The sequence below is a fragment of the Macaca nemestrina genome, chromosome 7, assembly GCF_043159975.1.
Source record: "Macaca nemestrina isolate mMacNem1 chromosome 7, mMacNem.hap1, whole genome shotgun sequence".
NCBI lineage: Eukaryota > Metazoa > Chordata > Mammalia > Primates > Cercopithecidae > Macaca > Macaca nemestrina.
In genome coordinates, this window is record NC_092131.1 from 151,389,394 (window position 1) to 151,405,106 (window position 15,713).

Below are 15,713 nucleotides of genomic sequence, written 5' to 3' on the forward strand. Positions count from 1 at the left end.
AAAAATACAAAATTAGCCGGGTGTGGTAGCACGCACCTGTCATCCCAGTTACTGGGGAGGTTGAGGTAGGAGAATCGCTTGAACCCAGGAGGCAGAGGTTGCAGTGAGCCAAGATTGCGCCATTGCACTCCAGCCTGGGCAAGAAGAGTGAAACTCTGTCTCAAATAATATAACAACATAACATAACATAACATAACATAACATAACATAACATAACATAACACAACATAACATAACATAACATGACTGGACAGGTACTTTAGATTGGGTATGTCAGGAAGTCCTGTCTTGGGAAGTGACATTGAAGCTGGTAAGTGAATGTCAACAAGGTAGGTATTCTGAGCTTTGGAGAGAAAAGCACTCCAGCAGGGAGGACTACCAGAGCAAAGTCCGGGAGGGCCACCAGAGCAAAGGTCGGGAGGGCCAAAGGTCCGTGTGCCTTAAAGTGTGGGAAAGTAGTGAAGGTGGGGAGACAGGAAGGCAGGGGCCAGATTTAACTTTGTAGGCCAGAGTAGAGTTTTTATTTTTTATTTTATTTTTTATTTTTTGGAGGGAGTCTCGCTCTGTCACCCAGGTTGGAGTGCAGTGGCACAATCTCGGCTCACTGCAACCTCCGCCTACCGGGTTCAAGCGATTCTACTGCCTCAGCCTTCCGAGTAGCTGGGACTACAGGTGCGTGCCACTATGCCCGCTAATTTTTTGTATTTTTAGTAGAGACTTGGTTTCACCATGTTGGCCAGGATGGTCTAGATCTCTTGACCTTGTGATCCGCCCACCTCTGCCATCCAAAGTGCTGGGATTACAGGTGTGAGCCATCACACCCGGCCAAGTTTTTACTTTATTCCAAGTGTGATAGAGAGTGAGATGATCTGATTTTTGTGCTTTGAAAGATGACTCCGAAACTGCTATCTGGCTACTGGACTGTGCGGAGGGGAAACTGAGACCCGTTTGGAGGAGAGAGACGTTGGTGGCCTGGATAGGGTGGTGGCAGCAGTTCTGGAGAAAGTGGATGGCTCTGGGTTATGTGGTGAGTTACAGTGGTCAGGAACAAATGACAGGCAGATGAATTAGGGTGACCCTTAGATTTCTGGCTGCATGCAACACTCGGGTAGTTACTGGGAAACCGAGCAGACGCTCAGACACTTTCGAGCCTTGAGAAGGAGGCCTTGAGAAATCCGTTGTCCCGCCAGGCTTCGGCGTGAGTTAAAGTCGGGCAGCCGGAAAGCGACAGGCTCAGACCCGCAGCCGGTGGCCTCGCAGCGCCAGGACGCCTGGACACCAGGAGAGCGCGGGGACTCTCCGAGCCCGGCGCGGGGGTTTCCGCATCTTACGGGCGGGGCCGGAAGAGGAAGTCGGCGCTGTCGTGGCGGCCCCAGGAGCAACGGCAGTCCCATCGTTGCCCGGCCGCCCGCCCTGTCTGGTCCGGTCCGGCCACGGAGGCAGCGCAGCGGCGGGACCCCGAGTGAGCTACCCCGCCGAGTGAGCTGCGCCGCGCCGTGCCGCCTCACCCGGCGCCCACCAGTCCGATGGGGCCGCAGCGGCAGCTGTTCCCTGCCGGAGCCGCCCTACTCTGGGGCTTCCTGCTCCCGCTGGTAAGGGGGCGGGAGGGCGCGCAGGCCTCCCAGGGGCTGGGCGGGGTCGGGGCTCCTTTCCCCTGCTCCCCGCCCGGCCTTCCCTCTGCCCGCGCCTCCGCGGCCTGCTCTCCCGCTCCTCTTCCCCCCCCTTCCCATTACTCATCTTTTTCCTTCCAGCCTCCTCTCTTCCACCCTCTTTCCCTCAACTTTCCCGCCCCCGACTCAGTTCCCCCCCATGTAAGTCCGGCGAAATAGCTACTCCAAAAAGATCAGAGGAGCCCCTTAGGTTACATTGACTTTGGTGCTTCTCAATAGTTGCTCACTGTCCCAGCATGTGTAAAATTGACCTCTAGGTTTTATTGTCTAAGCCTTTCTTACCGCTTCTTGCCCTTGGGAAGAAAAAATACATATACAAGGCGCCAGGGTTCTTACCCTTGGGAAGAAAAAATATATATACAAGGCTCCAGGTATTAGCACTTTAATTGCACTAACACGGATGTTTTTATAAAATTTCCTTCCCCCACTGTAGTTCCTGCTTCGCCTTAGGACTCATTTGATTCTGTTATGAGGTTTTTTTTTTGTTTGTTTTTGTTTTTGTTTTTTTTGGAGCGGGGTGAGGGGTTGTTTTGTAATAGCAGCAATTTAAAATAACTTTTAAAAGAAGACACCAAAATGTGTCTTTTAGTGGTTTTCAGTTTTCTGCCTAATTTAAAGGGATGGGTGGGGAGCGTCGGTTAAATATAAATAACAAATATGTGTTCATAGATTTGTTTTCATAGTTACAGAGAAAGTAATAGTGTTTTAAAATTCAGCCTCAAGTAATTCGAGCTTCGGTGTGGGAGTGGGGTGTCAGGAACCCGGTGTTTCAGTTTTTGTTTCTAGTAACTTTTACTTAGGGAGTTTCAGGTTGGAAACTTATGCATGTTGTTTATTACAGAATTGGTGTCGCGTAAGCCTGTTTCGTTCTATTAGAACGTGCGATTTCTTTGAAAGACTGTTTTGCTGACTCTCAAGTTTAAGGGGTTAGTATTAGTGAATACAGTGAATACAAAAGTGTCTTTAATAGTTATTGAAAAACTAAAATCTAAGCCAAAAAGTAAGTACCTTTTGGTGTATTCATAACTTTGACAGGCAACATCAGGAACCTGAGAGAATGTATCTAAAAATTGCTGGGGGAGGGGAGCTCGATATAAAAAGAGCAACAAAGTAGCAGTGTTAGTCGGAGTCTTTAAGGTGTTTACTGTGTAATCAGATAATACTTATATCCAAAAGATATTCAGATAGTATATAGATGTATGCAAAACTATAACCTAGATATAAAACTTTTCAAAGTGTTTTTGCACTCATTTTCTTTCTTTCTTTTTTTTTTTTTTTGAGACGGAGTCTCGCTCTGTCGCCCAGGCTGGAGTGCAGTGGCCGGATCTCAGCTCACTGCAAGCTCTGCCTCCCGGGTTCACGCCATTCTCCTGCCTCAGCCTCCCGAGCAGCTGGGACTACAGGCGCCCACCACCTCGGCCGGCTAGTTTTTTGTATTTTTAGTAGAGACGGGGTTTCACCGTGTTAGCCAGGATGGTCTCGATTTCCTGACCTTGTGATCCACCCGTCTCGGCCTCCCAAAGTGCTGGGATTACAGGCTTGAGCCCCCCCCCTCCCCCGGCCCTCATTTTCATTTGAATCTCTTGAGTTGATTTTAAGAATGAATATATATCACATTCGTATTAATCCTTTCTCAACATAAATTAATAGCTTAGTGATACATCAGTTCCTCATAAACTCACATTGAAATTCTTATTAAAAGCCCTGAGCCCTCTCACCAGAAAACTCTACTTAAGTAGACTTGTCATATGATTTCATAGCCTTCACAAATCTAAAGATGATCCCTGTTCTGAATTGTATCTAGGCTGTCTCCCACGTTCTGGAGTTTAGGCCTTTTATATTGCACCTATGTACTTTGTTGTACGTCACCATGGTAATCTTGGGTTCTATACTCCTCAGTTCTTGGGTTGTTGTGAAGATTAAGTAACATTTTTCTACTCTGCAAATATTTGGTGTGCATCTTATTATATGGTATATAATGTCCTGATGACTGAATAAACTGATAATATCTGTTTAAATTGTAAGGATCTTTTTTCGATACCAGCTAGTATCGCTGATTTTTCTATTTCTTGTTGATTTCTTTATGGATTTGTTTTCTTCTTGGTTCCTCCTTCCTTTAATTTGCTGGGATGGTCTTTCTCATTCCTTTCCTGTTCTGAGAACTTGGGTATATCTGGTTTCCTTTTCCTCAGCTGGAGCTCTCCTTTCTCCTTTCTCCTTTCTGGATACCTAGTTCCTTTCCTCCAACTCTGTCTGAAGCTCTTTGTTTATTCCTCTTCCCTAATTTTACAGCTCTAGGTCGTCTTTCTGAGTTCATTTGATTAGTGATGCCAGCTCAATCATTTCATGTCTCCTCTCTGGGCTCTGGAAACTGGCACTACTTCCCCTTAGTCATGTAATAACAGGGCCAACATCCTCATCTCTAATAGAAGCAGCACATAGTCTTCAGAAACCACTGGCACATCCATCTAGAAGAGGCAGAGGATTTAGTATTGGAAAGGCCCTGAAAGATCATTTAGCCTACCCTCCTCATCTTGTCATCTTCACATCAGAGTGACCTCACTGTGTATTTTGAACTAAAGCTACAGCACGTCTGGCTGTTTTAATATTTTTTAAATCCATTAGGTCTAGAAATAAAATGAGTACCTAGCAGGTAGTTAGCTGTGTCTTGACCTTGCCATAAGTACATTTTATTTTTGGGGGTTTTTTGTTTGTTTGTTTGTTTTGAGAGGGAGTCTTGCTCTGTCGCCCAGGTTGGAGTACAATGGTGCGATCTCAGCTCACTGCAACCTCCACCTCCCGGGTTCAAGGGATTCTCCTGCCTCAACCTCCCAAGTACCTGGGATTACAGGTGCCTGCCACCACGCCTGGCTAAGTTTTGTAATTGTAGTAGAGATGGGGTTTTGCCATGTTGCCCATGCTGGTCTTGAACTCCTGACCTCAGGTGATCTTCCTGCCTTGGCCTCCCAAAGTACTAGGATTACAGGCATGAGCCACCGTGCCTGGCTGCCATAATTACAGTTTACACCTCTCTTTCCCCAGTTCAACCCCCACCCTGGGCCCCAGTGGTCAGAACTTTATTTTGCAGTGTGGACCCAGTCATGGGATTCTGTTTCAAAGACAATGGATGATGTTTGTGCTGGCTCTGTATTATTTTATTTATTTATTTACTTATTTATATACTTACTTAAGATGGAGTCTTGCTCTGTAGCCTAGGCTGGAATGCAGTGGCCCTATCGCGGCTCACTGCAACCTCTGCTTCCTGGGTTCTAGCAATTCTCCTGCTTCAGCCTCCTGAGTAGGATTACAGGTGCACGTCGCCATGCCCGGCTAATTTTTTGTGTTTTAGAAGAGACAGGGTTTCACTGTGTTGCCCAGGCTAGTCTCAAACTCCTGAGCTCAGGCAATCCACCCACCTCGGCCTCCCAAAGTGCTAGGATTACAGGCGTGAGCCACTGCTCTTGGCCCTGGCTCTTTTTATTTATTTTTAATTATTATTATTATTTTTTGAGATGGAGTTTCACTCTTGTTGCCCAGGCTGGAGTGCAGTGGCGTGATCCCAGCTCACTACAACCTCTGCTTCCTGGGTACAAGCAATTCTCCTGCCTCAGCCTCCCAAGTGGCTGGGATTACAGGCATGCACCACCACGCCCAGCTGATTTTGTATTTTTAGTAGAGATGGGGTTTCTCCACTTCAGTCAGGCTACTCTCGAACTCCCGGCCTCAGGTGATCTGCTTGCCTCGTCCTCTCAAAGTGCGGGGGTACAGGTGCGAGCCAACGTGCCCGGCAGCTCTGTCTTTTTAAAGTGCTTCAGAGTTCTCTGAAGAATCCTGAGTCTTCCTCATAGTGTCTTTATAAAAGTTCTGTTTTGGAGAATTGCTTGAGGCTAGGAGTTTGAGACCAGCCTGGTCAACATAGCAAGACCCTACCTCTACAGAAAATTTAAAAATTAGCTGAGCGTGGTGGCTTGTGTCTCTAGTCCCAGCTACTTGGGAGGCTGAGGTAGGAGGATCACTTAAGCCCAGGAGTTTGAGGTTGCAGTGAGCTGTGATCACGCCACTGTACTCCAACCTGGGTGACAGAAGACCATGTCTCTAAAAAAACACACACACAAAAAGAAAAAAATAGTTTTGTTGATTTTTTTTTTTTCTTCAAAGAAGTTGAAGTAACATATAGCTACTTCTTGAACTTGATACAATGAAATGATAATCAGGATCCCCAGCAGAAAAATCTGTTGCTGAAAATTTGCATTCCTTTTGTATACTACACTAACTCAAAGAATCTTCAGTTCTTTCTCTTCTGCTCTCTTCTCTCAACCTCCAGGGGAAAGTAGGTATGTTCTGCTACCCAGGCAGTAAGAAATCTGCTGAGTTGCTGTGCTGTGGAATGAATTGTGTCCTCACACCCCCGACAGCCCCACACCAAATTCATATGGTGAAGCCATAACCCCCAATGTATTGATATTTGGAGATGGGTCCTTCAGAATATCATTAGGTTTAGATGAGGTCATGAAGACGGGACCCTCATGATAGGATTAGTGCCATTTTAAGAAAAGATATCAGGCCGGGTGTGGTGGCTTATGCTTGTAATCCCAGCACTTTAGGAGGCCGAGGCAGGAGGATCATGAGGTCAGGAGTTCGAAACCAGCCTGGCCAACATGGTGAAACCCCGTCTCTATGAAAAATACAAAAATTAGCCGGGCGTGGTGGCGGGTGCCTGTAACCCCAGCTTCGTGGGAGGCTGAGGCAGGAGAATCACTGGAACCCAGGAGGCAGAGGTTGCAGTGAGCCGAGATCGCGCCGCTGCACTCCAGCCTGGGCGACAGAGCAAGACTGTCTTGGAGGGGGAAATAAAAGGCATCAGAGAACTTTCTCTGTTTCTTTGCCATGTGAGGACACAGTGAGAAGGTAGCTATCTATAAGCCAGGAAGAGAGCCTTCACTAGAAACTGGCCCAACTGGCACCTTGATCCAGAACTGTGAGAAAATAAATTTCTGTTGTTTAAACCACCCAGTGTGTGGTACTTTGTTAGGGAGCCTGAGCTGACTAAGATGTGCTAGGTTTATCACATTCCTCCTTTTAACTTTCAGGTTCTTCAAAATTTTTGTTTTACCTTGCCTCTGAGCTGTCTGTGATTTCTACATCTCATTGGCTCCTTTCTAAGTCACTGATGGCTATATGTCTCTTTCCAAAATACAACACCTATAATCTCCTTTGAAACTCAAAAAAATCCTGAGAAGGTTCAGGAAAATTATGACTTATCCTAGATCATATAGAAAGTAATGAAAAATAGGACTAGAACCAAGGTCTTTTGGTATTTTCCCACTAAATTATGCAGTAATTTTTTTCTTATTAATATAAATGTTATATATATTTATATTATATATAATATATAGAACATAAACATGTTATATTAATATAAATATATATACATATATGTATGTATACATATAACATATTTATATTAATATAACATGTTATATAATATATATATAACATATATATAAATATTATATAATATTATAACATGTTATATATATAGTAATACGGAGTCTCGCTGTGTCGCCCAGGCTGGAATGCAGTGGCGTGATCTCGGCTCACTGCAAGCTCCACCTCCCGGGTTCACGCCATTCTCCTGCCTCAGCCTCCTGAGTAGCTGGGACTACAGGCGCCTGCCACCACGCCTGGCTAATTTTTTGTAATTTTAGTAGAGATGGGGTTTCACCATGTTAGCCAGGATGGTCTCGATCTCCTGTCCTCGTTATCTGCCCGCCTCGGCCTCCCAAAGCACCGGCATTACAGGAGCCGCTGCACCCGGCCTGTTATATAGGTTTTAATAGAGACAGAATCTTGTTATGTTGCCCAGGCTAGTCTCAAATTCCAGGGCTCAAACAGTCCTCCTATCTCAGCCTCTCAAAGTGCTAGAACTACAGGTATGAGCCACTGTACCCAGCTAATAATTTTTTTCTGAATCAAAAATAGGGCATAAGACTAAGATAAATTTGTGAGCTTTATTTATAAGAAAAGGCTTAAAAATAGGAAAAGTTGGCCAGGCACGGTGGCTCATGCCTGTAATACCAGCACTTCGGGAGACTGAGGCAGGAGGATTGCTTGAGGCCAGAAGTTTGAGACCAGGCTGGGCAGTATAGTAGTAAGACCCCATCTTTTAAAAGACTTTATAAATTAGCTGGGTGCAGTGGCTTGTGCCTGTAGTCTCAGCTACTCAGGAGGGTGAGGTGAGTCACCCAGGAGTTGAAGGCAGCAGTGAGCTGTGACCATGCCACTGTTCTGTAGCCTGGGTGACAGAGTGAGATCCTGTCAATAGATAGATAGATATGCTTATTATATATTTGATCAGTTGTTTAAAATCACCTGAAATTTGGTCTGTTTATGAAAATCCAAACCATAAAGTCTCCAAGTGTAGGTCCTTCCCTCAAGATAGTAAAATTTTTTTTTAAGTTGATTGTTTTTAGGTCAGAGTTTGCCCAACTTTACCATGCCCTATGGTCTTAAATCGGTTCTGACTTAAGCATTTATATTACTTGCCTGGCCTTGTAGGCATTTGAGTTTGTGAATTCTAATGTGAATCATACATTTTGGCTGCGCAGTGGCTCACGCCTGTAATCCCAGCACTTTGGGAGGCCAAGGCAGGCAGATCACAAGGTCAGGAGATCAAGACCATCCTGGCTAACACGGTGAAACCTCGTCTCTACTAAAAATACAAAAAAGTTGGCCAGACGTGGTGGTGGGTGCCTGCTGTAGCCCCAGCTACTCTGGAGGCTGAGGCAGGAGAATGGTGTGAACCTGGGAGGCGGAGCTTGCAGTGAGCTGAGATCTTGCCACTGCACTCCAGCCTGGGCGACACAGTGAGACTCTGTCTCAAAAAAATAAAAAATGAAAAACAGACAAAAATTAGCTGGGCATGATGGCGCATGCCTGTGGTCCCAGCTACTTGGGAGGCTGAGGCAGGAGAATCACTTGAACTCGGGAGGTGGAGGTTGCAGTGAGCCGAGATCACTCGCCACTGCACTCTAGCCTGACAACAGAGCGAGACTCCGTCTCAAAAAAAAATCATAAATTCCATAAAGGTTGAGATATTAAGTAGGAAGATTATTTAGAGAAAACCAGAAAGAAGGCTGGATCTAGGTAACAAGTGGAGTATAAGCCCCATGAGCAGGAACCCTACCTAACTCATTCTCTGCTGTCTCCCCTAACATCTCATAGATTGCAGAGTATTGAATGAATGAATGAATGAAGAATGAATAGCTGCCTTGTCTTCTCCCCACACCCTGCTATGTTGCCAGATTGTCCAGATGGAAGGAATGATCCTGTTCCTGCTTTTCCCATGGCCCACAGACAACTTGATTCCCTGTAAATCCCTATTTGATGTCCTAGCTCCCGCTTCATCACTATTTAAATAATTACTCATAATCTCTGTAAATCTAATTGTAGTCACTTTCAGGGCATCATTTTCATAAACCTTGAATACTGGAGGTAGGAATAGAAACAATGTGTGTTGTCTTGATTATATAAGTTATTAGGGAGGAAAGAGTGAATGATCAGAAAGTTTTTTAGGCCTGACTTTGGAACATGTGTCCTTCAGACAATCCCAACTCCACCTTTCCTGCAGGGGCTCCTTTCAATTCTTTTATTGTGTTGCTGTTGACTTAAAACTGACACCTGTGTGAAAGAGAAAGGTATTTGTAAAGAAAGGGATATCTCTTACATTGCTATGATGTAAGGGCAGGTGGCTGTTGCTCCTTCGAATTTACCAGTGATTACATTGTAACTTTATATATTCCAGTTTATGAATATAGATATTTAAAAATTGCTAGTCCTCATTCTAAGTAAATTGTTTATTAACAACATTTGTCCCCCAAGCCCTCTACCGTTTGGTATCTAAAAATAGAAGCATGCATAGTTTAATTTGTACTTTTTATTTATTTATGAGATGGAGTTTCACTCTTGTTGCCCAAGCTGGAGTGCAATGGCACGATCTCAGCTCACTGCAACCTCTGCCTCCTGGGTTCAAGCAACTCTCCTGCCTCAGCCTCCCAGGTAGCTAGGATTACAGGCATGCGCCACCACGCCTGGCTAATTTTGTATTTTTAGTAGAGATGGGGTTTCTCCATGTTGGTGAAGCTGGTCTCAAACTCCCGACCTCAGGTGATCTGCCTGCCTCAGCCTCTCAAAGAGCTGGGATTACAAGCGTGAGCCTCTGCACCTGGCCAATTTGTACCTTTTATAAAGAAAGATTACAAAGGGGTTAATTGGAGAGAGAGAGTTATAGTCACATTCACATATTGTCCCTTTAAATTGAAGACAAGTGTATCTAATGGAAAACAACACAAATAACATGAACCAGGTTTAACTTACAGACTGTGTAGGGGAGTGTTGAAACTGGAACCCAGTGATGCAGCTACTGAAGAATTTTGAATAAACTCATGAGAGGAATGGGAGAACTGCTCGCCCAAACACAGATGTCTGTGCCATCAGACTGCAGATGCATTGTGACTATAATCTCTTGAGAAAACTCCTAAGAGGACCCCTGTACTGTCTGGAAGACTAGTGAGTTTCACTACTATTCATAATAAAGTCTATAACCATGTACTCGACCAACATCAGAGCACCTGAAAATTTGTTAGACATGCATAATCATGCCAGGAATAGGTGCAAATAACTGCTGGATTTTGTTTGTTTGTTTTTTGTTTTTTGACGGAGTTTCCTCACACTTTCACCCTGGCTGGAGTGCAGTGGTGTGATCTTGGCTCACTGCAACCTCTGCCTCCCGGGTTCAAGTGATTCTTCTGCCTCAGCCTCCTGAGTAGCTGGGACTACAGGCACACACCACCACCCCCAGCTAATTTTTGTATTTTTAGTAGAGAGGGGTTTCACCATATTGGTCAGGCTGGTCTCGAACTCCCAACCTCAGGTGATCTCCCCCCACCTCGGCCTCCCAAAGTGCTGGGATTATAGGTGTGAGCCACCGCACCAGCTAGAGTTGTCCTTTTTTAGATTTTCAAAATCTTTTGACACTTGTCATACCAAAAGCTATTTAGTAGAAAAATGATCAAAGGAATAGGCAACATTAAGATGGATTTAAACATTAAAATTCTTTTTTTTTTTTTTTTTGAGATGGAGTCTTGCTCTGTCGCCCAGGCTGGAGTACAGTGGCACAATCTCGGCTCACTGCAAGTTCTGCCTCCTGGGTTTATGCCATTCTCCTGTCTCAGCCTGCTGTGTAGCTAGGACTACAGGCATCTGCCACTACACCCAGCTAATTTTTTGTATTTTTAGTAGAGACAGAGTTTCACTGTGTTAGCCAGGATGGTCTTGATCTCCTGACCTCGTGATCCGCCCGTCTCGGCCTCCCAAAGTGCTGGGATTACAGTTGTGAGCCACTGTGCCTGGCCTTTTTTTTTTTTTTTTTTTTTTTTTAATTGAGACAGAGTTTCACTCTGTCGCCCAGGCTGGGGTGCAGTGGCTCAATCTCGGCTCACTGCAACCTCCACAGCCTGGGTTCAAGCAATTCTCAGGCCTCAGCTTCCCGAGTAGCTGGAATTATAGGCGCCCGCCACCATGTCTGGCTAATTTTTGTATTTTTAGTAGAGACGGAGTTTCACCATGTTGGCCAGGCTGGAAACATTAAAATTCTTTAATTTGAAAAGAAAATGGTAGAATATGATTGAAGTCAGTTGATCTGGACAAAGTAAATTAAAATTGTTCATGAGATCCTAGAATACCATAACAGGCACCGCATAAAGTCAGAGAAAAAGGAAGCAGAACGTAATAGTATGGGCTAGTAGACTTTCTTCCTTTGTGTGTAAGGATCAAATAAGATACTGAATATAAAGGTGCTGTCGTGACATTCATTGGGTGGCCCTGGAGGACACTCAATTCCAGGACCAGTCTGAAGGAACTGGCCTGTAAAAGGAAGATTTGGGGTGAGCAGTAAGGAGTAGTTGTCATAGGCAAAGGAGTTCCATGAGCTCCAGAGTCCTAGAATTGGGGGTATTTAGAAGAGTATAGGGAAAGGATTTAGGATGTGAGAGGAACTGATTGGTTATTAGAGGAATTTGAGAAGTGGTAGGAAACCCATGGCAGTATTGTAGAAGGGAAGGAGTTAACCGCTAATGCAGAGAAATATGTGATCATTATGAAAACTGGAGTGTGATGGTTGGGCACTGAGAATGAGGTGCTTGGGGATCTAGCTGTGTGAAGGGACTTGAAGTGAGAGCAGAGTTGAAAGACTGCTGATCTCGGTTTTAGAGAGCTCAGTTCTAGTCCTGAGACTGACTGACCTCATCCTTTTGATCATTTTGGATCTGTTTCATATATAAGATGAAGAGACTAGATTACATTATTTCTAAATCCCTTCTACCTCTTAAATGATGTTTTTCAATTGATGTGGGGTCTGGTTATGTTGCCCAGACTTGTCTCAAACTCCTGGCCTCAAGTGATCCTCCCACCTCAGCTTCCCAGTGTGCTGGGATTCCAGGTGTGAGCCACCATGCCCAGCCTCTTTTAGCTCTTGATATTAAACTTTTTACTAAAAGAAGTTTTTTTGAGGCTTTAATAAAGTCACAGAAGACCAGACCACAGTTGATTACAAAGGAAAATTCAGACATTGTGGAGCATGTATCTAACTCGGAAGGTGAAAAGGAAGGGTCTTTGTCAAATGATCAAATACTAGCATGAGTGGATCACCTAATTTGGCACTTGTAATGTTCAAACAGACTCTGATTTTCTTTTTTTTTTCTTATTTGAGACAGAGTCTCACTCTGTCAGGCTGGAGTGCAGTGGCGCGATCTCGGCTCACTGCAAGCTCTGCCTCCCGGGTTCACACCATTCTCCTGCCTCAGCCTCCCGAGTAAGTAGGACTACAGGCGCCCGCCACCACGCCTGGCTAATTTTTTTGTAGTTTTAGTAGTGACGGGGTTTCACCATGTTAGCCAGGATGGTCTCTATCTCCTGACCTCGTGATCCGCCTGCCTCAGCCTCCCAAAGTACAGGCGTGAGCCACCGCACCCGGCCCAGACCCTGACTTTCAAGCCCATTTTCTGTATGCTTCCCAACTTAATTGACACAGCACTGGGGTTTCCACTGTTCTGTTCTTTTATAGCCTTGTTACTCAAGGTGTGGTCCATTGACCAGCAGCATCAGCATCACCTAGGAGCTTATTAGAAATGCAGAATATCAGGGCAAGCATGGTGGCTCATACCCTGTAATCCCAGCACTTTGAGAGACTGAGGTGGGAGGATCACTTGAGGCCAGGAGTTTGAGACCAGCCTGAGTACCATGGCGAGATCTTGTCTCCTATAAGTACTGCTCCTATAGCAGTGGTTCTCAAACTTTAACTGATATCAGAATCTCCAGAAGAGCTTGTTAAAACATAAATTGGCCAAAACTTCTGATTCAGTAGGTCTAGAATGAGGCCCAATAATTTGCTCTTTTCTTTTTTTCTTTTTTTTTTTTTTTGAAACAGGGTCTCCTATCACCTAGGCCCTAGGCTGGAGTGCAGTGGCATGGTCATGGGTCCTGCAGCCTCAACCTCCAAGGCTCAAGGAATCCTTTCAGCCTCTGGAGTAGCTGGGACTATAGGTACACAGCCCTACGCCAAGCTAATTTTTAATTTTTTTGTAGAAACGAGATCTCTCCATATTGCCCAGACTGGTCTCGAACTCCTGGCCTCAAGTGGCCCTCTGGCATTGGCCTCCCAAAGTGCTGGGATTGCAGGCGTGAGCCACCATGCCCTTCCAAATTTGTTTTTTTGTTTGTTTGTTTGTTTTGTTTTTTTGAGACAGAGTCTTGTTTTGTTGCCCAGGCTGGAATGCAGTGGTGCGACCTCAGCTCACTGCAACCTCCACCTCCCAGGTTCAAGCGATTCTCCTGCCTCAGCCTCTTGAGTAGCTGGGATTACAGGCATGTGCCACCATGCTCGGCTAATTTGTTTATTTTTAGTAGAGATGGAGTTTCACCTTCTTAGCCACGATGGTTTCGATCTCCTTATCTCGTGATCCTCCTGCCTAGGCCTCCCAAAGTGCTGGAATTACAGGTGTGAGCCACCATGCCCGGCCCCAAATTTGTGTTTTGTTGTTGTTTTTGTTTTGTTTTCATTTCTGTTTTTTGAGATGTAGTTTCACTCTTGTTGCTCAGGCTGGAGTGCAATGGCTCGATCTCGGCTAGATCAGTGGCCCCCGGGTTCAAGTGATTCTTCTGCCTCAGCTTCCCAAGTAACTGGGATTACAGGCATGGGCCACCATGCCTGGCTAATTTTGTATTTTTAGTAGAGACGGGGTGTCTCCGTGTTGGTCAGGCTTGTCTTGAACACCCAACCTCAGTTGATCCGCCCGCCTCAGCCTCCCAAAGTGCTGGGATTACAGGCATGAGCCATCACACCTGGCCAATTTGCGTTTTTAATACCTTAAGAACTATTTATGTTTTTGCTAGGAAGTCTTTGTCTTTAATTATGTCCTGCTCATGATTATCTGTTTCAAGTTTGCTTTTAATCTCCCCAGTAAGACTATCTTGTTTTGTGTTATTTTTTCAACAGCTTTATTGATGTATAATTTGCATACCAAACAATTCACCTATTTAAAATGTATAAGTCAATAATATTTAGTATATTCACAGATACGTGCAACTATCACCACAGCCAATTTTATAACATTTTCTTTTTTTTTTTTTTTGAGATGGGGTCTCGCTCTATCGCCCAGGCTGGAGTGCAGTGGCACGATGTCGGCTCACTGCAAACTCCACCTCCCGGGTTCACGCCATTCTCCTGGCTCAATTTTTTGTATTTTTAGTAGAGATGGGGTTTCACCGTGTTAGCCAGGATGGTCTCGATCTCCTGACCTTGTGGTCCGCCCGCCTCGTCCTCCCAAAGTGCTGGGATTACAGGCGTGAGCCACCGCGCCCGGCCTAACATTTTCATCATCAGAAAAAGAAAATAGGTAGAGCACTGAGGAATTTTAGGGCAGTGAAACTATGTAGTACAATGCTGTAATGATGGATATGTGTTGTTGTACACTTATCAAAACCCACAGGATGTACAACACCAAGAATGAACCCTAATGTAAACTTTGGGCTTTGGATGATAACGATGTGTCAACGGAGGTTCATCAGCTGTAACAACCACTCTGCTGTGGGGTGTTGATAGTGGGAGAGGCTACACGTGTGTAGGATAAGAAGCTATATGGAAACTCTGTATTCTCTGCTCTCTTTCGCTGTGAACCTAAAACTGCTCTAAAATAAAGTCTTTTAAGAAAGAAAGAAGTCCGGGCACGGTGGCTCATGCCTGTAATCCCAGCTCTTTGGGAGGCCAAGATGGGCGGATCGTCTGAGGTCAGGAGTTTGAGACCAACCTGGCCAGCATGTTGAAACCCCGTCTCTACTAAAAATACAAAAATTAGCCAGGCGTGGTGGTGGGTGCCTGTAATCCCAGCTACTTAGGAGGCTGAGGCAGGAGAATCACTTGAATCCAGGAGGTGGAGATTGCCCTAAGCTGAGATCATGCCATTGCACTCCAGCCTGGGCTTCAGAGTGAGACTCTGTCTCAAAAAAAAAAAAAAAAAGAAAGAACCTCCATATCCTTCATATCCTTTAGCTGTACCCCTTATCTCCACATCTCACCAGGACCCAGGTAACCACTAATCTTCCAACCATTAACCTTTAGTATTTCGATTACATTGCATAAGTACTTGGCAAGGTGCTAGATATATTTATTAAGAGATTAATATGTATAAACAATTGCATCATCTAACTTAATCTCTATTATAACTGTGAGGTCTGAGTGTTTATTGTTATCGTAAAGCTGAGGATATTGAAACTTAAGATAGATTAAATAACTTGTAACATAACCAGTAAATGATGAAACTAGCGTTGTATCCTTGTACTATCATTTCAAAACTCATGCTCTTAACCTTTGTACCATAATATCTATTGTAGTAAACTGAATTTTCCAAGCTATGCAATATCTGTGAGAAACTTTACTAAGATATTTAAAATGTAATGGAAAGGCTTAACTTGTTTGGGCATGCTGTC

General features: G+C 44.7%; 1 protein-coding gene across 4 annotated transcripts in view; it reads left to right on the plus strand.

Moving 5' to 3' along the window:
- Positions 1-613: 613 nt before the first annotated feature.
- LOC105493110 (signal peptide peptidase like 2A) overlaps positions 614-15,713 on the plus strand; it is a 61,918-nt gene continuing 46,818 nt past the window's right edge. Inside the window, exon 1 of one of the 4 annotated variants that reach the window (XM_071066855.1) lies at positions 614-1,027. In XM_071066855.1, the coding sequence (XP_070922956.1) occupies positions 1,010-1,027 (18 nt within the window). In that variant the 5' untranslated portion in view covers positions 614-1,009. Of the gene's footprint in view, positions 1,028-1,072; positions 1,593-10,065; positions 10,239-15,713 lie in introns of those variants that run through there. The other 3 variants (XM_071066854.1, XM_071066856.1, XM_071066857.1) reach the window with 3 other exon arrangements.